Source organism: Carcharhinus amblyrhynchos, chromosome 5 (genome assembly GCF_965287045.1).
Source record: "Carcharhinus amblyrhynchos chromosome 5, sCarAmb.v2.hapA, whole genome shotgun sequence".
Classification (NCBI taxonomy): Eukaryota; Metazoa; Chordata; class Chondrichthyes; order Carcharhiniformes; family Carcharhinidae; genus Carcharhinus; species Carcharhinus amblyrhynchos.
The window spans coordinates 105578333-105602464 of NC_137328.1; the positions used below are offsets into that span (position 1 = coordinate 105578333).

Here is a 24132-nt window from a genome sequence, read left to right on the forward strand (position 1 = left end):
GCAAAATGATGTCCAAAATGATGAGAAGTAGATAAATTTTGCAGTGAATAAGGAAAAAGCAGCTGGTTTACTGCTAAGCTATTAATCAAAGAATAAAAAACCTTCCAACCCATCCCTGTATACATAGGAACAGAGGAATTAGAAATGGCAGCAGGTAATCCAGTCCTTTGAGCCCACTCTGTCATCGGACATGCAGCTGATCTTATCCTGGTCTCAAGTCCACTTTTCTGCCTGCTCCCCATTGCCCTTTATCCCACTTTTCATCAGAAACATATTCTATTCCTAGGTTTTACTAACACTCCATTTTAAACAAAATGTCACAGAACAAGCTTATTGCAATAGATAATATTATTAGAAAGGCGGCAAAGGGAATTTTATATCCACCCAGTCATATTGTTGATTATATTGTATGCTAAAATTAGGGATGTGCCTTAGCCTTACCAAAATTAGAAAGAGTAATCCCTATAGCAGTGCTTTTTTTTTGAATTATGATGTGGGATGACTTGGAAAGGACATATTGTGCACCACATGGCAACCTCCTGTGCTGTATAGAGCTGGATAGCCAGTGCTTTGTTAGACTTGCACTTACCCATAGACCTGCTCAGGGCTTTGACTTGATCTCTGCGTCAAACGTCATTCCAATAATAGATTACACAGCCTCATAAACCTCTTACTTTTTTAAAGTTCTTTTGCTCTCTGTCCTAAATCTCTAGATTTAATTTATATCAGTGGCTCCTCATTCTGGGCTCCTCAATCATTCAGAAATTTGTTCCATCTATTCCTTCATCATTTTAAGCGCGTCCTTGAAATCAGTTCTAAAAAAATCAATGCCAATTCTTTCAACCTTCATGTTTGTATTTTCCCCCACCAGTCAGCACCTTTGTGAGTCCGTGCTCTATCCTCTATATTGACTAAACATCAATCCTACAATGTGCAGCCCAAAATCATGCACTGTACTCTATCTGTGTTCTTACTAAGATTTTGCATAGATTCAATAGTAAATCTAGACTCACTTAATGGCAGTGTTAATTGGCACATAGCTGAGAATTCTTTATATTCTGCAGTACGGAAGGGAGGGGGTTTGTTTTTTCCCTGATGGTCCATTCGGGGAGACCAGGGAGGCTTCAGGTATGCAAAATAGTTGAAGCTGTGAACTGGGCTTCCTACAAAAGATACACACCCATATTTTAAAAAGAAACTTTTCTGCATTTTGCACCAAGTGTTGTGGACTCATTGCGAATGAAGTGAAACATGGAGAGGAGGAGACATTTCTTCATCCAAAGAGTGGTGAGCGTGTGGAATTAGTTATCACAGGATAATGCCAAAACATTGAATGCATTAAAAAGGTGGCTAGAATATAGCATTTGGGGCGAATGGGACCAAAGGTTATGGGGAGAAAGCAGGATTAGGCTATTGAGTTGGACGATCAGCCATGATCATGGTGAATGGCGGAGCAGGCTCGAAGGGCTGAATGGCCTCCTCCTGCTCCTACCTTCTATGTTTCTATGTTGTTTGAAAAACATTTTTCTTCTTCTTTTCACTCGACTGGCTGTTTTGACAGTTCTGATAAGGTCATTGTTGAATTAGAGCTGTCTTATGAGGAGACAGTTTTATTCCTGAACAGCTCACAGAAGAGGATAAATCAGTTGTATGACATTAATGGGATCAAGCCTGCAGTCAAATCGTCCCGGCAAAGAAATATTCACGGTCCTAGAATGGAACAAGATATAAATCTCAAATATGCTGTATTAAGTACTCTGACCTTCGAGTTCTGCAGGAGCAGTTTCACTCAGTCAAAGGACAGATCCCAAGTTAAGGAATAACTTCTGTATATTTGCAGGAAGCTTAGGCTGCCAGTGAGCACCTAGGCACGATTTTCACAAAAATGTGAATGAGCAATGCAAATCCCAATTCAAAAGTGTGGGCTGGAGTTCTCCCAAAACATTTCTCAAATGTTGTCCCCAGCAGGAAAACCGGTGAGATTCCTGCTCCGAGGGCCAGTGCAATTCCAGCTGGCAATTCGACCATGATCTGCACCAGGGTCACACAGGGCTGGAGAATCAGCCAGCGGTTGGTGACAGAGCAACAAAGAAACTTAATGTGCTTTATTATTGCCACATGTATTGGGTGGGATACATTGTGAAGTATTGTGTTTTGCGCACGGTACAGACAAAGCATATCATCCATTAAGTACTTAGGGGAGAAGAAAAGGAGAGGGTGCAGAATGTAGTGTCGCAGTTACAGAAAGGGTGAAGAGATCAATCAGTTTAATATATGATAGGATCTTTCAAAAATCTGATGACAGCATGGTGAATCTCAGGCTCAGCTGATTGGCCTTCTCTCGCGATCCTGCTTGTTAAATAAAAATGCACATTTCACTGTGTAAAGTATTTTTCTTCCTGGTCTTACAGTTAGGTTGCTGTGGTATTGACAGCAACCCAAAGGGCAAGAGTAGACGTGGGGAAATTATACATTTTAAAAGTGCTCTTCATAGAATGATATTTTTCAGAAGGAGGCCATTTGGCCCATTATGTCTGAGCTAACCACTTAATCCTGCTAATCTGCTCTTTCCCCAGATCCCTACAAAAATTATTTTCTTCAAATATTTATCCAATTCTCTCTCTCCCTCTTGCAGGCCACCTTTTACAGTACTTCAGTAGATAGGCAGTTGGAGAGACCTTCCAGGTAAGTGTTAATTGATACTGTTTAGTTCCATTTTGTTTCTAAACGGCGATTGAGTACGGTTTGAGCATGTGATTCCTAACTTCAGTTATTTACAGCTGCAGTTTGGACCACATAACTCAATATTTAATAGTTATAGTTTGGAAATATAAAATGACTCCTACTGTGATACTTCATGCCAACAGCCAGCTTTGTCTATTCATTTAGCAGGGGTAACCTTTAGAGAAAATCTTGATTTTATTTGTTAGCGATTTGGCTTGCTAGGTCAATATATGGCACAGTCTGTTTTTGGGCCACAGTTAAATCTTTAGACCTAGATTCTACAAGAACATGTTGTAATTTTGTATGTAATATTGCTAGCTGCACATTAATGTAATCCAAGTTTTCAAAATAACAAATTAATTTTATTTAGGCAAAGTGGGATGAGCTATTACCTCTTTCTTTGTTAAAACAAAGGCTATTGGCAAGGGAGGTTGCAGCCTGTAGCAAGAAATATTGTTTTGGCTGTCTCCCTGTGCCTCAGTGGAGAATTTCAATGTTTACAATTATATAATGATGAAAGGTTTACCTTAACCTTGTGTATCAAGAAAGTTGAAGGGTATCCTTGTAATATTCTTAAACTTGATGCCGTTCTTCGATTGCAGATAACCTTTTATTGAATTGAACTAAATCTTGGCACACTCAATGCCTAAATAATCACACCTATGAGCACATGAATTAGGAGCAGGAGTAAGCCATTCTGCCCCTCAAACCTCTTCCACCATTTCACAAGATCATGGCTGATCTGATTGTGGCTTCTACTTCCCTGTCTACTGTCTATTCCTACAGATTCTTCACTGACAAGGCAGTCCATCTAACTCAGCCTTAAAAATGTTCAATGACCCTGCCTCTGCTGCTCTCTGGGAAAGGGAATTGCACAGACTAACAACTCTGAAAGAAAGGCCAAAACCCTACCCCCTGCCTGCGCAACTCCGGGGCAGCTGAGGTCCCAGAATGAAAATCTTCCTGGGCTTTAGGTGGGACTTTACAATCTCGCCTGAGCAATGCCATAAATTCCTGCCAAAAATAATTCTCATTTCCACCTTAAATGGGAGACTCCTTATTTTTAAACTGTGTTCCCTATTAGGGGGAACAACCTTTCAGCTACCACCCACCTTATGGGCAGGATTTTCCGACCACCCTCACCCCAAGACCAGAAAATACCATCTAAGGTCAAAAGACCTTTGCATGGTCCTATCCCACCGCTACAATTCCTGTGGCGGACGGGACAGGAAAATTAACCCTTATATCGTTTATTGAGATCACCTCTCATCCTTCCAAACTCTTTCCTCGTAAAATAACCCCTTCCTCCCAGGCGTGAACCTTCTCTGTTCTGTGGTAGAAGTAGTCATTACAAACTCTGGATAAATACGTAACCGTAAATGATTCTTTCATTCTTTTCTTCTATGAATTCTGAATAAAGGTTTACAACCTTCATAGGATTCTTGCCACTCAAACCCATCCATGATTCAATATGATGTGGAGACATTTTATTTTCATTTTTCCTAACAAATCTATTGTCTTGTTTGCGATATAAGCAACCCCTTTATCTGAAAGATCTTTGACCCCTTGTTCATCATTTGTTGCTTACAATAAAAACCTACCTTATTGACAACACCCACTGACGTATGAACTAAGAGCAGGAATAGGTCACTTGGCCCCTCAATTCTGCTCTGCTGTTCGGTGAGATCATGACTGAGCTGATTGTAGCATCAATTCCACATTTCATACTGCCCCAATAACCTTTGACACCAGTTGTTAGCCTACCTCTGCCTTAAGTATGTTCAAGTATCCGGCCTCCACTGCCCTCTGGGGCAGAGAGTTACTAAGGTTCACGACTCCCCGAATGTGAAATCCTTTATTTCCAAACCGTACCCCCTAGTTTTAATCTCTCTCCCAAGGGGAAACATCCTTTCAGCATCCACCCTGTGGAGTCCCTTCAGGATCTTTATATGTTTCAATAAAATCACCTCTCAATCTTCAGAACTCCAAAGATTATAGGCCCAAGCTGTCCAGCCTTTCCTCATAAGATAACTCCCCCCTCATCCGAGGTATCAGTCAGGTGAATTTTCTCTGAACTGCTTCTCGCACATAAAGGCATTTAGATGGGTACATGAACAGGGAGGGAATAGAGGGATATGGGCCAAGTAAGGGCAGAAGGTTTTTTTAGTTTAGTTAGGGCACCATGGTAGACCTGTTCCTGTGCTGTACTTTTCTCTGTTCTTTATATATATCCTTCCTTAAATAAGGAGACCAAATCTGCACACAGTGCTCCAGGTGTGATCTTGCTAAAGTTCACCAATATCCTGAAGAATTCTGGAGTTGAAGTAGAATGGTTTCGGAGATGAGGGTAGATTAGAGAGATTGAGACTGTTCTCATTGGAGAGAGAAGACAAAGGGGAGATTTGAAAGAGATGCTCAAAATCATGAGGGGCTGAACAGAGTAGACAGGGAGAAACTGTTCCCGCTCGTAAAAGAATCAAGAACGAGAGGACACAGGTTTAAAGTGATTTGCAAAAGAAACAAATGAGTGGTTGGGGCCTGGAATGCACTGCCCAGAAGTGAAGGCGGGTTCAATTGAGGCATTCAGGAGGGCATTAGATGATTACTTGAATAGAAACATTATGCAGGGGTATGAGGAAATAGCAGGGGAATAGCAATAAACCATTCATAATGCTTATTTGGGAGAGCCACTACAAACACAATGGGCCAAATGGCCTCCTTCTGCAACATAAGAAATCTGCGAAATGTAACATTATCCCAGGTTATCTCAATCTCATTTATGGACAACAGGAGACTGTAGAGTTGAATCAATAATTGTGATTGATAATGAAGCTTTAATAGATTTGGAAGTTAATTAAACAGTTTAATAATGATTACTGGTGCAGCTTTTAACTTACCTCTTGCTTTCACTCGCTCTGCCTTAGTTTATTTATTTTCATTTATTATTTTATCTGAAATAAATGGTGATTTTAAACACTTTTGACATACAGGCCAGATAAAGGTATTTGGTAGTTTGTCACTACTTCTGAATGAATGTCAGTGGTTAGATACCATCAAAATTGATTTGAAGTTTTAAAAGGGCATTTTGTGTGTGATAGATTTTGTATTGATAATATATTGGTTGCTAATTTAATTTGATTACAGCTGCAGTTTTGAGGTATTCACTATCTGTGTAGACTGTTGGGTGGATAGCCATACAGGCATTAATCACTGCTAGTCTCTGAGGCTGAAATATTCAGAGCAGCATGGCGGTACAATGGTTAGTACTGCTGCCTCACAGCGCCAGGGACCCGGGTTCCATTCCCAGCTCGGGTCACTCTCTGTGCAGAGTTTGCGCGTTCTCCTTGTGTCTGTGTGGGTTTCCTCTGGGTGCTCTGGTTTCCTTCCACAGTCCAAAGATGTGCGGGTTAGGTTGATTGGCCATGCTAAATTGCCTCTCAGTGTCAGGGGAATTAGAAGGTTAAATATGTGGGGTTACGGGGATAGGGTCCAGGTGGGATTGTTGTCGGTGCAGGCTCGATAGACTGAATGGCCTCCTTCTGCACTGTGGGGATTCTATGAATTAGTTATCTTCTGATCGTAAGAGGCAGCAACACTCTGCCTGCACATTTAGGATTTGTGGTACAGCAGATTTCATTCTGTAAAACAGCGCTGCTGTGACTGGAAATTTATTGTGAGTAATATTTGTCTCGCTGCCTACCTTGAAAATAGATGTGATGGTTTTTCTCCCAGTTAAACTGTACCTCAGCAATATTCACAAACTGCTTCACAATTACTGTCAGGACTTTGTAGACTTCCTATTGACACTCAGCACCTGCTCCATGGAGCCAAAGAAACATACGGCACAGAGCTGGACTATTCCGCCGTTATGTCAGTGTTGTCACCTTGCTAGAGTAAAGTAACATTAATCCCACTGTTACCCTGATAATGATATACTTACCTCCATTTCAAATCTTCATCCATATCTTGCTTGCAGGATGTGCCTTAACTGCACCCAATGGCAAAGCAGTTCAGACCCTGTTAAAAGTAAAACTTTTCTCCCCTCGTTCTAACCCTTGTCACCACCTCACCAACTAGTACTTATTCACCTGATCAAAACTTCTCATAACTTTAAAATTTCTGCTAAATCTGCCCTTTTGACTTTCTGTGCCCCAGTGAGACTACCTGGAGCCTATGGGCTTCCAGCATCATGCTCCCTTTTAAGTCTTCCTCCTCTAAAGAGGCGTACACTAGTCTCACTGTAGCATAGCCATTGTCAACTTTACTGCGATGGGCAGCCCATCCCGCCATATGGAAATTAATGATTAAAACTCTAAGTGACAAGCCTGACCTAGATAATATGCTGGCATTGGCAGGCAGACAGGAGTGGGCTGTCCATCTTGTAATGGCTCTATGAAAAATGTGGGAAGGATGGGAGTGGGTGTGGGGTGGGGGCAGCACATTCAGCAAGTGCTGAAATAACCCCCTCCCTCAGAACAGGTCATCACGTTTTTCCCTTTGCGCTATCTGCCTTCAAAAACACCCTCCCTGCTTCCTTGATCGCCAGGATGTGGAGATGCCGGCATTGGACCGGCGTAAGCACAGTGAGAAATCTCGCAACACCAGCTTAAAGTCCAACAGGTTAAATCTGGTCCAACCCGTTGGTCTTTAACCTGGTGTTGAGATTTCTTACTCCAGGATCCCTCCCAGCTCTGAAAGCCCAGGATCTGCCTTTGTAGGCCTTCCATCCATCCATCCATCTTTGAGCTTCTTCAGTTTACTGAGCAGTGGGCTGGAGCTACCAGTTAATCTGATAGTGGTGGGTCTTCCTTCCACTGGTGGGAGGGCAGAACTTGGAAGGGCAACAACTTTGCATTGGAACTTTTGATTATTGATATATTTGAACCACTAGAGGTCTCTGTTCATCCATCCATCAGGGTCTTTCCATTTGTGTGTGTGGACAGAATGGTATGAAGTCCCGGGAGTGAGAACGAGGCAAGGGACTGAGCAGGAGGAATAAATGTCAGCTCCCCAACAGCAAGGTGGAAGCTGCTTATTGGCAGTGGGTTGTGGGCATGGATCATGCTTTCCGTTGCCCACCATTGAGAACCGCTTTTTAATATGTTAGCATGTCGTGCATGCTCATTAAAACATAGTTTTGCCAGATTAAGTTCTGCTTCTGAAATGAAGTATCCAGTAAACGAGAAATGGGCTTAAGATTGCCGGCTGGTTCAAGGTGGTGTGTGGGTTGTCTTCCTGGTGGAGTTGGGCTGAGTAGGAGCTGCTTCTTGTTTTTGAATGGGGAGCTTTATTAAGCCAGGGGAGAGGAGCCACCGATTGGCTGAGGTCGGGTGAGGGCTGTGAAAGGGGAACAGCCCTTAAAAAGGTATTTGGACAAGCACTTGAAATATTATAACATTCAAGGATATGGGACAAGTGCAGGAAAATGGGATTAGCGGACTTTAGAAGTAGTTATTGCTGGTGTAGACTTGATGGGCCGAAGGGCCTCTTCTGTGCTGTACAACTCTATGACTAAGAGATTTACCGTTTTGGATAATGTTGGGGGAGGTGGTTCACCAGGGGAAGGTAACAGCAGCCAGGTTCATGGCACCGTGGCTAGCTCTGCTGCACAGGAGGGCAGGAAAAATAGTGGCAGAGCTATAGTGATAGGGGATTGAATTGTAAGGGGATCAGACAGGCGTTTCTGCGGATGCAAACGAGACTCCAGGATGGTGTGTTACCTCCTTGGTGCAAGGGTAAAGGATATCTCGGAGTGACTGAAGAGCATTCTGGAGGGGGAGGGTGAACAGCCAGCAATCATGGTGCATTTAGGCACCAATGATATAGGTAAAAAATGGGATGAGATCCTACCAGCTGAATTTAGGGAATTAGGAGTTAAACTAAAAAGTAGAATCTCAAAAGTAGTAATCTCAGATTGCCACCAGTGCTACATGCTGGTCAAAGTAGGGAACTCCCACCCACCTGATAAAGGAACAATGTGTTCCGAAAGCTTGGGGCATTTGCTTCAAATAAATTTGTTGGACTTTAAGCTGGTGTTGTGAAATTTCTTTGTTTTACCCCAGTCCAACACCGGCATCTCCACATCAAAGTAGGGACGTCAGGGTGACTAAGATGAATCTGTGACTTAACAGATGGTGCAAGAGGGAGGATTCAGATTCCTGGGACATTGGAACTGATTGTGGGGGAGTTGGGACCAGCATAAATCTGGGCAGGACTGGAACCAGTGTCCTCAGGGGAGTGTTTGCTCGTGTTGTGTATACTCATGTGGCAGGGGGATGGGAACCGATGTAGGAAGTCAGAGGGAAGGAAAGTGGGGACAGAAACAAAAGGCATTAAGGGGAATAGTGGAAGGCAGAAAACCAAAGACAAAAATCAGGAAGGGCCACAGTACAGAGTGGAGAGACTGTGGAGAAGTCAGTGAATGGGTCCAGTAAGGCTAAGAGAAGTAAAACACAGGGAGGATTACAAAAGATGACAGAACAGATGATCTGAGGTGTGTTTGCTTTCACACCAAGGAGTATGACAGGTAAGGCAGGTAAACTTAAGGCTTCGATCACTACATGGAACTGTGATGTTGTGGCAATTCCAGAGACTTGAATGGAAGAAGGGCAGGACTGGCATCTTAGCATTCCAGGAATTAGATGCTTCAGGCGAGATAGAGAGAGGGTGACAAAAGAGCTGGGGATGTTGCTTTACTGATTTGGGAGAATGTCACAGCTATAGAGGGAGGACACCTCGGTAGTATCATGCAGTGAGGGGGTAGAACCCAGGAACAGGAGCAGCGCAATCACACTGTTTGCATTGTGCAACCGACCTCCCAACAGCCAGCGTGAAGTGGGGGAACTGATATGTCAGCAGATTATGGGAAGATGTAAAAATAACAGGATTGTTGTGATGGGCGATTTTAACTTCTCTAACGTAGACTGGGATTCCTTTTAGTGCCAAGGCTTGGATGGGGCAGAGTTTATTCAGTTGTTCAAGAGTGTTTCTTGAGCCAGTATGTAGATAGCCCACCTCGGGAAGAGGCTATCTTAGACCTGGTTCCGGGATACGAGCCCAGACAAGTGATTGATGTCTCAGTGGGGGGTCATTTTGGGAGCAGTGATCATAATTCTGTAAGCTTCTAGATACTTGTAGAAGAGGATAGAAGTAGTCCCAGAGTGAAAGTACTGAACTGGGGGAAAGCTAACTATGATGGTTTTAGGCAGGAGCTCGGGAATGTAGGCTGCGGGGCAGCTATTTGACGGTAAATCTGAAATGTGGGAGTCTTTTAAAAATCCATTGTTAATAATTCAACAAATGTGTCCCTGTAAAAATGAAGGAAAAGGATGGCAAGATTCAGGAACTCTGAATGACAGGGGATTTTCACAGTAACTTCATTGCAGTGTTAATGTAAGCCTACTTGTCACAATAGTAAATAAACTTGTAAAAAAGCTTTATGACAAGAGAGATTGTGAGCTTAGTGCAAAAGAAGAAGGAGGCATACATAAATTTCATGGATGGATAATAATGGATAAGGCACTTGAGGAATACAAAGTTGGCTGGAAAGAGCTTAAACAGGGAGTTAGGAGGGCGAAAAGGGCCATGAAATGTCCTTGGTAGGCGGGATTAAGGAGAATCCCAAGGCTTTTTATGTGTAAATAAGGAGGAAGAAGGTAGCTAAGGAAAGGGTAGGTCAGCTCAAGGCCAGTGGAGAGAATTTGGGTGTGGAGCCAGATGAGGTGGGTGAGGTACTTTGCATCAATATCACAAAGGAGAAGGATGTGATGGATGGTGAGTGTAGAAAGGAGGATGTTGACAGTCTAGGGCATGTTGAGATAACAAGGGAGAATGTTTTGGAGGTTTTGAAAAAGATTTAAGGTGGACAAGGATGTGGAGGCTTTGGAGGGAGTACAGAAAAGGTTTATCAGGATGTTGCCTGGTATGGAGGGCATTAGCTATGAGGGAAGGTTGGAGAAACTTGGTTTGTTCTCACTGGAACAACGGAGGTTGAGGGGAGACCCGATAGAAGTCTACTAGATTATGAGAGGCATGGGCAGAGTGGATAGTTGGAGTCTTTTTCCCAGGGTGGAAGAGTCAGTTACTAGGGAGCACAGGTTTAAGGTGCGAGGGGCAAGGTTTAAAGGAGATGTACAAGGCAGATTTTTTAGAGGGTGGTGGGTGCCTGGAACTCGTTGCCAGGGAAGGTAGTGGAAGTGGATACAGTAGTGACTCTAAAGGGGATCTTGACAAATACATGAATAGGAATGGAATAGAGGGATATGGTCCCCTGAATGGTCGGGGGTATTAGTTAAGTGGGATAGCATGGTCGGTGCAGGCTTGGAGGGCCGAAGGGCCTTTTTCTATGCTGTAATTTTCTTTGTTCTTTGTTGTTCTAAGTCCCCAGGGCCAGATAGGATCTATCCCAGAATACTGAGAGAGGCAAAGGAAGAAATTGCTGAGGCCGTGGCCAAAATCTTTGTATCTTCTTTAGCCACAGGCTGTTGACCAGAGGATTGGAGAGTAGCAAACATTGTTCCTCTGTTTAAGAAGGACAGAAGAGACAATCCAGGAAATTACAGACCTGTGAGCCTACGTCAGTGGTGGGGAAATTATTAGAGAAGATTCTTAGGGACAGGATGTATTCACACTTGGAAGAGAATAGACTTATTAGTGATGGGCAGCATGGTTTTGTGAAGGGCAGGTTGTGTCTCACAAATTTGATTGAGTCCTTTGAGGAAGTGACAAGAAAAATTGACCAGGGCAGGGCAGTGGATGTTGTATACATGGACTTTTATAAAACCTTCATGGCATGCTGATACAGAAGGTGAAGTCATATGGGATCCAAGGTGAGTTGCTAAGTTGGATACAAAACTGACTTGGACATAGAAAGCAGAGTTGGCAGTGGAAGGGTACTTTTCTAACTGGAGTTCTGTGACAAGCAGTGTTCCACAACCATCAGTACCGGGCCTCTCTCATTAGTAATATATATAAATGATGGCACAGTAGTGAGCACTGCTGTCTCACAGCACCAAGGACCCAGGTTCGATTCCCGGCTTGGGTCACAGTCAGTGTGGAGTTTGCACATTCTACCTGTGCCTGCGTGGGTTTCCTCTGGGTGCTCCGGTTTCCTCCTATGGTTCAAAGCTGTGCGGGTTAGGTGGATCGGCCACGCTAAATTGCCTCTTCGTGTCGGGGGATTAACAGGGTAAATAAGTGGGGTTACAAGGGTAGGGCCTGGATGGAATTGTGATTGGTGCAAACTCAATGGGCTGAATGGCCTCCTTCTGCATTGTAAGATTCTATGTCTATGTTGATTTGGAGGAAAATGTAGGTGGTCTGATTAGTACATTTGCAGATGATTCAAAAATTGTGGGAATGGCAGATAATGAGGAGGGTTATCAGAGGGTATGTGGCAGATGGAATTTAGCCTGGACAAATATGAGGCAATGCGATTAGGAAAGTCTACTGCAGAAGGAACCTATACAGTGAATGGCAGGACCCTTCGAAATATTAGCATACAAAGGGATCTAGGCTTGCAGATCCACAGTTCCGGAAGGTGGCCACTCAGGTGGACAAGGCAGCATATGGCATGCTGGTCTTCATCGTTCGGGGCATTGAGTATAGGAATTGAAAATCATGTTGCAGCTGTATAAGACTTTGGTTAGACTGCATTTGGAATATTGTGTACAGTTCTGGTCGCCACACTACCAGAAGGATGTTGGTGCATTGGAAAGGGTGCAGAAGAGATTTACCAAATGTTGCCTGGCTTGGAAGATATGGACTATGAAGAACATAAGAACATAAGAAATAGGAGCAGGAGTAGGCCATCTAGCCCTTCGAGCCTGCCCCGCCATTCAATAAGATCATGGCTGATCTGTTGTGTTGAACAAACTTGGATTGTTTTCATTGGATCATCAGAGGATGAGGGGTGACGTGATAGAGGTTTACAAGATAATGACAGGCTTGGATAGCGTGAATAATCAGTGTATTTCCCCAGGGTCAAAGGGTCAATTAATTACTCAGGAGCATAAGTTGAAAGTGAAAGCGAGAAACTTTAAATGAGATGTAAGGGGCAAATTTTTCACACAGGGTGGTGAATGCCTGGAATGCGCTGCCGGAAGAGATGGTGGAAGCAGATTCTAGAACAATGTTCAAGAGGCATCAGGACAGATATGTGAATAGGCAGGAACAGAGCGATTATAGACCACATAGAGGCAAGAAAATATTAGATGAGAGGCTTCTATGTCAGCACAGACTTGGTGGGCCGAAGGGCCTTTCCTGTGTTGTACTGTTCTTTGTTCTAACATTGTATCTCTGAGATCTTATTGATATTGACAATTGGGTAGCACATTGGTGGTTTTGTATCTGCTGAACTGTTTGTAAGGTGCAGGGAAAGCTATGGAAATCTAACTTGTTAAACCAGTTAGTTTTAAAAAATCTCCCTGTTATCAAGAAAAGATAGTGCATCTTCCTCCTGTAGCAGCTGCCGTCAGATATATTTGGCATGTACCTAGGTTCCATTCTAAATCAAACAGCAAGAAGCAGCTTAGGAAATGCAGCAGCCAGTGTGCCAGAGAGCCATAGTGCAGGTACCAGATGGAAGGTGCACATTAATTAAATATCTTCCCATGACAGGTCAGACTGCCCCACTGTGTGTACAGTCTCACATTTCATTCAGCACATGATGCATCTAAATCATGCCAAAAGTTCCCTTTCCTCAAGTCAAGATTTTTCTCCCAGCTATTTGATTTTGCAATGAAGTGTAAATTTTTCACAATGATAAGAAAACTTGATGCAAGGGTTCTCCATTCTTATGTTCCACAGTGTCCCATTTGAGCTGCTGGGACCCTCAAGTATCACATGATTTCAGAGATAATCACTTTCCACAGCATAGTCACAGTTCAAGAGCTTTCACTCAAATTACATCCTTCCACTGGTTGTCCTGGGCTTCTACTAGTTATTGGGAAAGTGTCAGCGATGGAAATGGAGGTCGGTGGCAAGGGTAGCACTGATTGCAGACTGCTTTTGTAAAAGAGATGTTATCACCGTGAATGTTTTCTTTTTAATGAGCTGAATGTAGCTTCTGTGTTGTGTGCCAGGGTATAGGAGGAAGAATTACTTGCTGATAGGTGAGAGAGAAGAGAATAGATGGAGATGGTGGTAGACTTAGATAAGAAAAGATGGGAGGAGGCTTCAGAGATAAAGACAAGCATGGACTGGTTGGGCTAAATGGCCAGTTTCTGTGCTGTATATCTGGTGTAATATATGCAATCTATGTATACCCAGTGTAACATGTACAATCTCCACATCGGGTGTAATGTATCCAATATAATATATAGCATCCATCTATCCTATTTAATATACAGAGTCTGTATATCTAATCTGTATATTCTGTGTAATATATCCATGCGAAATGGAAGCAGTCGGCCATTCAGCCCCTTAAGCCTGGTCCATCATTCAAGATGTTCATGGCTGATCTGCTTGTGTTTCTAATTCTACATCTACCCCTGATAACAAGAATCTATTTACCTTCACCTTAAAGATATTCAATGACAGCTTCCCCCCTCACACACATACACACATACGTGCACGTACACGCACACACACACATACGTATCTCCAATGCCTTCTGAGGTTCCAAACTCACAGAATCCTCTGAGAATAAAATTCTCCTCTCCTCTGTTCTAAAAGGGCACCCCCTAAATTTAAAACAGAGCCCCCTAGTTCTGGACTTGCCCACAAGAGGCAACATCCTTTCCACGCCCACAGTGTCAAAACTGTTCAGAATCTTGTGTACTTCAATCAAGGCGCCTCTTACTCTTCTAAACTCTATCAATACAAGCCTAATCTGTGCATCCTTTCCCAGAAAACAACCTACCCATTCCAGTATTAAACCTTCTCTGAACTGCTAAGGTGTTCACATATTTTCTTAAATAAGGTGACCAATACATACACGATACTCGAGATGTGGTCTCACCAATGCACTGTGTAACTGAAGCATAACCTCCCCACTCTAATTCAGTTTCCCTCAGGATAAATGATAACATTCTATTAGCTTTGTTAATTCCTTGCTGTACCTGCATCTTAAACATTTGTGATTTATGCACTAGGACACCTAGATCCATCTGCATCCCAGAGTTCTGCAATCTCTCATTATTTAGATAATAAGTTTCTTTTTTATTCTTCCTGCCAAAATGGAGAACCTCACATTTCCCCACGTTGTACCCCATTTACCAGATCTTCACTCACTCACCGAACCTATCTATATTTTTTAGGAGCCTCCTTGTGTCCTCTTCACAACTTATGTTCCTACCTATCTCTGTGTCATCATCAAATTTAATGACCATTCCATTGGTCCCTTCATCCAAATCGTTTATATCAATTGTAGTGAGTTGAAGCACAGCGGTCAGTACTGCTGCTTCACAGCGCCAGGGATCCGGATTCAATTCCAGCCTTGGGTCATTGACTATATGGAATCTGCATGTTCTCCCTGTGTCTCCATGGGCTTCCCGTAGGTGCTCTGGTTTCCTTTCACTGTCCACGGAGTGTGTTAGGTGGATTGGCCATGCTAAATTGCCCCTTAGTGTCCCAGGATGTGTAGGTTAAAGGATTAAAAGGGTAAATATGTGGGGTTACAGGATAGGGCCTGGGTAAGATACTGCGTCAGAGAGTTGGTGCAGACTCAATGGACCGAGTGGCCTCATTCTGCACTGTAGGGATTCCGTGAGGCCCCTGAACCGATCCCTGTAGCACACCACTCGTCATACCCTACAAGCCAGTACCATTTATGCCTACTGTTTCTTGTTAGGTAGCCAATTTTCAATCCATACTAATATCATAAAATCCTACAGTGCAGAAGTAGGCCATTTGGCCCATTGAGTCTGCACCAACCACAATCCCAACCTATCCCCACAACCACATGCAGTTAAATAAAAGCAAATTAATGCGGATGCTGGAATCTGAAACCAAAAGAGAAAATGCTGGATTTTAAACATTTTGCGGCACATACTTTTAGCCTATTTAGTCATCCTGACACTAAGGGGCAATTTAACTTGGCCTATCTACCTAACCTGCATATCTTTTAGACTGTGAGAAGAAACCGGAGCATCCGGAGAAAACCCACGCAGACATGCAGTGATCGTGCAAACTCTGCACAGTGACCCAAGCCGGAATCAAACCAGGGTCCCTGGTGCTGTGAGGCAGCAGTGCTAACCACTGTGCCACCATGCTGCCCGTTACCCCCTACACCCTGAGATTTTTCTTTTAACCTCTGATGAGGCAGCTTGCCAAATGCTTTTGTCCTGTGCTTTCACTTGGAGTGTGTGGGGGGCGGGGGGGGGGAGACGCTGTTTTCCTGCATTGAGTAAGAGCAGGAACGGAAGTTGGAGAGTAATGCAGCTAATCTGATTCAATCTGTTGTCAGTGCCACAAGCCCTACAAACGATTACAGAAAGAGGCGGAAGTCTGAACCCTCAGTCAACCACCAGAGGGTGCAGAGTGATCACATGACGCAGAAGAGCAGTGCTGACCTCCATGGAATGAGCAGGAGGTCACTAACCAATTCTTCACCATCTTCGCCATCCAGAATCAAAGGTAAGGGATTGGGTCACCATTAATACATCCATAGGAAGTTGAACAGCTGACCTCTGGAAACTGCGTGAAGATAGGGTCTCACCTTGCAGCTGTAATGTGAAGGACAATTTCTGGTAAATTAACTGATCACCAGTTTTGTCACTTTCTGACTCCAAGTGATTGCCAGTTTCTACAGTTTTATAGTGAGATGTGTAGGTGGCTAAACTTATTTTTGTTTGCTTAACATTCGTTGCTAACTTCCAAAAGATTGTTCTTCAGACCTCTTATAAAATAAGTGGCTGGGAATGTGAATAATACTGTTTTAGTTGAAGAAAATCTTTTATTGAGAGTCTTCTTGGCATCTTAGCATCTCCACCCAGGTACAGTAGCCTGTTTCCCAGTCTACTTTGAATTCAAACATCCAAAGAATAATGATAATGAATGGCTTCACTTAATCAGAACTCAATGGAAATGTTGATATTTGTTAAATGATCCACTGTATGAACTAAGACTTTGGATATCCCTTCCAGAAGGATGGCCCAGGCTTTGTAGGTTTTAATCGCTAGTTCCCTGAAGTTTTATGACCTGATAAAACTGATCAATCTTTAGCTGCTTTGGAACGTATTTATCAGTCATGTTATTCTGTCAAAGCTACATTTGTGGATTGTTCTGAATTTGAAGAAAATATTGAGGTTAAAAATTATGGTCCTTAAAAAGTCACCAGTGTCGCACAGTTCCTTTATTTTCTCCCTGTATTTCCTACTGTTGATGTGCTCTTCAACTCTTTTCATTGCGCTGCAATACTGTGCAAAGCTATGGAATCACGCCTAAGCTAAGAATCAATATGCTGATGTAAAGGGAAATGTTGACCTGTTAATTTGCATTGCTTCTCTTTTGAAGTTGCTTCAATAAAATAGCGGGGGTGGGTTGGAGGAATTTGCAGTCTCTTGTGTCCTTATATCACACACCATGTAAATCCAGCCAAAAGCTACTGTCAGTCCCATTCTTGATTTGGACCTGATGTGGCATTTGAGAGGGTTTTGATGCAAAACCAAAGATTTCTACTGATAAGGAAGGATCCTTGCCAGCTAATGCTCATATTGCTGAAAGGATGGGATAAGGAAATAGTAAAGCGTAGCACATTCAAACCTGGAAGCTCAGCTTGTTAAAGTTTGTTGAAACTGCTTGTGCTACCACATCATCCTCACAAAATCAAACAATTGTGCCCAATTGTACAAAAACAGTACGTAAAGCATGTTACAGCAAGAAGTGTCTCAATGTGGATTGCCATAAAAACAATAGATGAGGGTCATGGGTGGAGGGGGGGACTGGTAATATTAAAATGGCGGCGCGGGCTCGTTGAGCCGAAGGGCCTGTTTCCCTGGCTGTTTCTGTTCTTTGTAAGTCTCACAACACCAGGTTAAAATCATGATTCCAAATAAACCTGTTGAACTTTAACCTGTTGTTGTGAGACTTCTTACTGTGACCACCCCAGTCCAACGCCGGCATCTCCACACAACTTATTACAGCATTTATTAAAACTATTAATCTTAGTTCCTGCTAAGGTCATGGGTTCAATCTCCAGTCCAAAGACTTGAGCATGACAGCCAGCTGAAGTGGCTTCTGGCCTCTGAAGTATATTCAAAGCTAAGCGTTGTCTCCCAGGTTTACCTGAATTACAGTAATTAGATTTCAGAAGTACTTCATTGACTATGATGTGCTTTGGACATTCCGAAAGATGTGATCCGAATGTTAGTTCTTTCTCTATAATATACAATCTAGACTAAATTTCTGTTTTTATATAATTAAATCCTGATACATTCGCACCCACATTTCTAATTCCAATTCCATTAAGTCTCAAACACCCCAAATTTCCCAGACCTTATACACAATGAATAGAGCTCCCACACTGCAATCCTAGGCCCAGTTACTCCCAGTTTCTTCCCGGTCACAGTCTTCCCACTTACTCCCAGTCTGAATTCTAGCCCTCCACTTTTACTTCTGCTGCTATGTTAAGAAGACTACTTCCTGACTAATCTCAGTTGGAATCAAGTGACACATTTTTCCAGGTCCGGATGAGAATTGCAGAATTCTTACAGTACAGAAGGAAGCCATTCGGCCATTGAATCTGCATTGACCACAGTCCCATCCAGGCCCCATGCCCAATACCCCACATATTTACCCTGCTAATCCCTGATACGAGGGTCAATTTAGCATGAGCAATCTACCTCACCTGCACATCTTTGGACTGTGGGAGGAAACCCATGCAGATATGGGGAGTATGTGCAAACTCCACACAATGGACAGTAACCCCAAGGCTGGAATTGAACCTGGGTCCCTAGCGCTGTGAGGTAGCAGTGCTAACCACTGTGCCACCGTGCCGCAGTAACATGAGGCGGCACCGAAATAGTCATCAATGTATCGATAAAAAGAATTGTGGGAGAGGGCTGGAGTAGGACTGGAATAGGGAATGCTCCACATACCCCATAAAGAGACAGGCATAACTGGGGCCCATCATCATTTACATTCCCTTTGTCTCTTTGTCAATGCCATTCCTACCAGTTACACACCCCACCAACCTCATGATCATCAGCTTCGATAAAAAGTTACCCAGACTTGAAACGTTGGCTCTATTCTTTCTCCAGAGATGCTGTCAGACCTGCTGAGATTTTCCAGCATTTTCTGTTTATGTCCCATACTGCACATGTTGTCCACCATCTTGATCTGTCAAAAGATTAAGTAGACATTGAGACCCACATGAGCATGTGAGCAATGGTAGACAAGTAACAATCCTGTGCTACATCCAGAGTGCCCTGTGCAATTGTGCTACCTTACGTAGCACGATTTGAGAATTCTCTCACCCCACCAAAACCATGGGCTGGATTTTACAGGGTTCTGCGTCCTCCACCTCCCAGCTTAAAAGGCCAAGGGGAGGTGAGTCACACATGATCCCAAAGGTTGCCTGCAGTAATTTAACACTGGGAGCAGTGATAATTGATTCAAGCCAAGACATCCACCCCTTTCTTGGGAGGAGGATGGCATGGTGGCACTGTGGTTAGCACAGCTGCCTTATAACATCAGGGACTCAGGTTCAATTCCAGCCTCAGGTGACTGTCTGTGTGGAAATTCTCCTGTGTCTGTGTGGGTTTCCTCCGGGTTTCTCCCATACTCCAAAGATGTGCAGGTCAGGTGTTTTGGCCATGCTAAATTGCCCCTTAAGTGTCCCAAGATGTGTAGGTTAGGGGGATTAGCAGGGTTGGGGGGAGGGCGTCTGGGAATGGGTAGGGCTTGGGTGAGTTGCCTTGTCGGAGAGTCTCAGCACTGCAAGGAATTTTAAGATTCTAGGTCCCACTTTCGGGATTGCTATTCAGTCACATTAGCACATCTTAATGCCAGGTTGCCCACATAGTGTTGGCGCGCACGTGCGTGCGCACACACACACACACACACACACACACACGCACCCTCTGCCATCAAATCCATGTAATATCCTGGGACAGATGAAAGAAAGATTCTCATTTATACACCACTTTGCATGGCCACCAGATATCTCAAAGTGCTTTAAAGCCAATGAAGTGGTTTTGAAGTGTACTCACTTTTGTAATGAAGGAGACATGGTAGCCAGTTTGCATACAGCACAGTGCTAATGTCCAGCAATCTCTTGTTGTTGTGATGTTGACTGAGAGATAAATAATGACCAGGGCACCGAGGATAAGTTTCCCCGCTCAGTGAAATAGCACCTAAGAGGGTTGGGGGAGTTATCCTCGGGCCTCAGTTTAATATCTCATGCGAAAATCAGATTAAAAACTCCTCAGGCAAATTTGAGGGAAATAATTGAAGAAATTCCTCTCCGACCCATCTTGAAAGTAGTCCACTCTGGTCATTCTGTCCCTGGGTTCCCTGTGGTAATCTATCTTTTACAAGCAATGACAGAGCCACTTACTCAGTATCAGCAGCTTTCTGCGCTGTGCAGACAAGAATTTGGGGTATTAGAAAAATCTGGAAATGAGATTAGGCAGAAACAGGTCCAGCCCTAACTTGAAGGAATTCAGCAAATCTGCAGCTGCCATTGAAGATGATGATCAGTTCCAGACACCATCACCTGACCTTTAACCCATATCTGGACGTTTGCAACTTAAAAATGGAATTCCTGATCTTCCCTAATCTGTTTGTTGGGACAGACTGTCAAAGAACACACAATCTATTAATTTTGTTACCTTACAAACCTCAATCAAACTGTGCCCCTAAGTCTACCTTTCTCTACAGTATAAAGTTCCAAACTTTTAGCCTACCTCAATAAGCAAGATTCTTTAAACTGAGAATTATTTTAATAGTGCGCAGCACCCTTTCCAAGGCCTCACTATCATCAACCATGTGAAAGAGACTAAAACTGGACTGGGTTCGTTTTTAGAAAAAGATTAAGTCAATATGAAAGCCTTGTGAACAACACACAAGAGAGGAGACAGTGAAAAAGAGGTTTACTATTCAACTTATTTAGTATAATTGAGCTGCGAAATTTACAAACTCTTATAAAAAATGTGCATATTTGGCATGTTTCTGTTGTTGAAGTGCTCTGGCCGTTTCCATTTTTGCACACTATTGAATATACTTACTATTTTCAAAAATGTGTGAACGTCTGATTACCATATAATGTCTGCACACCAAAATGGGAAAAAATGTGGTTGTTTTCAAAGAAAATTCAGTTAACTCTGAATTATCTGGGTGAAAATGTCAGTAGTTATGTAACAATTTGAATAATTTCCTATAAAACTTGTTAAATGACTTCTGAAAAATGTTTCACCACTGTAGTTTTAAAAGTGCACTTAACTGTTGATTGAAGTTGGTGGGTTAAGGGTAACCGAATGGTGAATGAAATGGCCATTCTTCTCTGCTTCAATATCCACACCTTAACATCTTTTTAAATATTGGTTAATTTTATAAACACCCACAAGAAGATGAGTTATAGTTAATGAGTGAGGATTTTCAGCACTGTTGTAATTTGATTCAACCATAAGAGAAGCATAGAAACTAGAAGCAAGCGTAGGCCATTTGGCCCTTTTGAGCCTGCTCTGCCATTCGTTGAATTGAATATCCTGATTTCCACCCCCCTTCCTCCTATATCCCTTGATCCCTTTAGCCCCAAGAGCTGAATCTAATTTCTTCTTGAAATCAGACAACATTTTAGCCTCAACTACATTCGATGGTCATGAATTCCACACATTCATTACCGTCTGGGTGAAGAAATTTCTCCTCCCCTCAGTTCATAAAGGTTTACCCCTTATCCTCAAACTATGACCCCTAGTTGTGGGCTCACCGCTTCTCGGCCTTTTGGCTAAGGTCGGGTGTAATGCCTTTTCATGTCAGCTTAAATCCTGTGGAGACCATGAATTGGATTCAGTTTGAATTGGTTTTTGGAGCAAGCAAGGAGATGGATTAAGGGCTTACCCTGTCCACTCTGTGCATTGGCTTTGTAACTTTAAGAATGGAGTAAATATTTTTTAAAAGACAAATGTATATTAAGGGAAATATTATTTAGGCAACATGCATTATCCCATACTGATTGCATTTGTGGTAGTGGGGAACATTGACCGGGGGAACACTTAGTGTTTAGCCCCTTTCTATTTTTTATGCTTTGGCTTTGTTTGCTAAAAATAAAATTTGGCCCAAGCCTAGTGCCCTCAGAAAACAGGACAACAAATCTAACAAGACCAATATTTGTGAAAATGTTAGCATTCAATACAATGCGAGGAACGTCAAGTCTAAGGTAATACATGTTACACATGTATTAATACATGTATTACATGTATTAATCTTCACAGTGGCATTTTCCCAGATATGGCTAAGTACATTAGATAGTAATTATGTTCATGCACTCTTCTTGCATCTTTGCTTTTCTGCTGCTAAAATACTGTCTTGTATGCCTGTTAATTCTGGACTTGTCTCTCTTTTAACCATGCTGCTCTATGGATCTCAAAGGTGGGGATATTAGCAAATCATACCCACCCCTTCTTAGCTGTGTACTTCAGAGTCAGAGTGCCTCTCATGAGTTAGGTCACAGTGGTCGCTATAACCAGCCCCTGGTTGTAATTACACCTAGCCCAAAAAGATCTGTCCTGTTCAAGAACGGCTGGCACCTCAACCGGCAGAACGCGGAGGCTTGGAGCAGCACGGATGAAGCAACTTCACCAAAGCTAAAGTCTCGCAGCTGTGACGACCTGCTGCAGAACAACTACGTCGAGGTTCAGGAGGAGCAGACAAAGTCAGAGAGCATGGTGTCACTGCTTTGCGAGGGGCAGCCCAAAGGGGAATACTCTAGAGATTGGCTGTCGCCTCATGGGACTGGGAGTGGGAAGCCCCATCGGTCACGGATTCATTGCAAGTCAGCCCGTGGCGGCAAAGGCTTCTTGAAGTTGTACAAGAAAATGCACCACATAAACCGCAAGGAATTAATAAACCCAGAAGTAATTTGCACTGTGAAGTCCAGGGTGTTGCAGTATGAGCAAGAGCAGCACAGGGGCATCCTTTCAGAATGGAAAGAGTTTTCCAATGAGGTACCTAGGGATATGGTACCAACCAGAATCTCAGAATTTGAAAAACTTATCAAGTCAAAATCTATGCCCAATCTGGACAATGTGATTCTATCTGAAACTTTTACAGCTGCTAATAAGGCAGTCTTCCCGAGACGACGATTATCTATCGAATCTTTGCTAGATGAGGAAAATCAAGGCAGAAAAATGTCTATGATGCAGCAACATAAAGCAATGATGCCAATTCATATCAAAGTTACCAACGAGAACCAGCAAAGACTAGCGTCAAGGTTTGAACATTTGGAAATGGACAGTGACCATGAGGCAGTAGTCTCGGACCTCAGTGACTGCATCCCGATTGAAGGCTCTTCGTTTTGTAGTGAAAGTGACTTTGACCATTACTCGTTCACCTCTTCCGAAAGCTTTTACGGCTCCGGCCACCACCCCCATTACCATAAGCATCTTCTCAGCACCTGCAAGGGCAGGTGCCCAGCCTCGTACACCAGGTTCACCACTATGCTGAAGCACGAAAGGGCAAGCCAAGAGAAGAGGACAGCTCCGAAGAAACCCGAAGCAGAGTCCAACCTTTCCAAGCTGGCATTCCTCGTCAGCCCAGTGCCTTTCCGGAGGAAAAAGGGCTTGCCACCCCAAAGAAAAACTGAAAAGCCAAAATCTAAATCCGTGTTTGAGGCACTGGATTCTGCTTTGAAAGATATCTACGATCACATCAAAGCGGAGAAGAGGCGCGGCAGCCTGCCGGATAACAGCATACTGCACCGACTTATAACTGAACTGCTCCCAGATATTCCTGAGAGAAATTCCTCCCTCAAGGTTCTAAGGAAGAAAGGGAGTCCGCAACCTTCTGAGCAACAAGAGGAGGAGGTTAATTTTCCTTTGTACCAGTGTGATTATGAAAAAAATCCTTTTAGTGCCTCTTATCAGGACATGGACACCAACAACAATCCAGAGAACGATTACGCGTACTACCAAGGTGGCATATAAACCATTCTCTTCATTGTGTGTCTGGGAATTGTGTGATCATCAAACCATTCATGCTTCATCCATTCTGCCATCTACACTGTAAATTTTAACAGGGTGATAAAATATTATCTTTAGACAACTGTTAAAGTCAGGATGTATATGGCCCCCATATATACAGCATTGGGACGCTGCACCTAGTGTGTGCACAAGACAGTTGTGCATAATTAGGTGAGGAGGAAAGCAAAATAAAAAAAAATCTAAATTAAATGGTTGAGACCTATTGGATGAAGGTTTCTCACTCATCACCATCATTGGTTTTCAGTTTAGCTTATGAATAATTCTGAAA

At 43.1% G+C, this 24132-nt stretch overlaps 1 protein-coding gene and 1 non-coding gene across 6 annotated transcripts in view; both read left to right on the forward strand.

The window, feature by feature from the left end:
* LOC145343266 (sorbin and SH3 domain-containing protein 2-like) overlaps window positions 1-24132 on the forward strand; it is a 283373-nt gene that overhangs the window by 206814 nt on the left and 52427 nt on the right. For all 5 annotated transcript variants that reach the window (XM_080189388.1, XM_080189389.1, XM_080189390.1 and 2 more), the window contains 3 exons: window positions 2636-2685; window positions 16130-16299; window positions 22255-23796. In XM_080189388.1, the coding sequence (XP_080045514.1) occupies window positions 2636-2685; window positions 16130-16299; window positions 22255-23796 (1762 nt within the window). The remainder of the gene's footprint in view (window positions 1-2635; window positions 2686-16129; window positions 16300-22254; window positions 23797-24132) is intronic.
* On the forward strand, window positions 21591-21774 carry LOC145343613 (U2 spliceosomal RNA). The gene has a single exon (XR_013886755.1). It is a non-coding gene; the product is annotated as a U2 spliceosomal RNA (small nuclear RNA).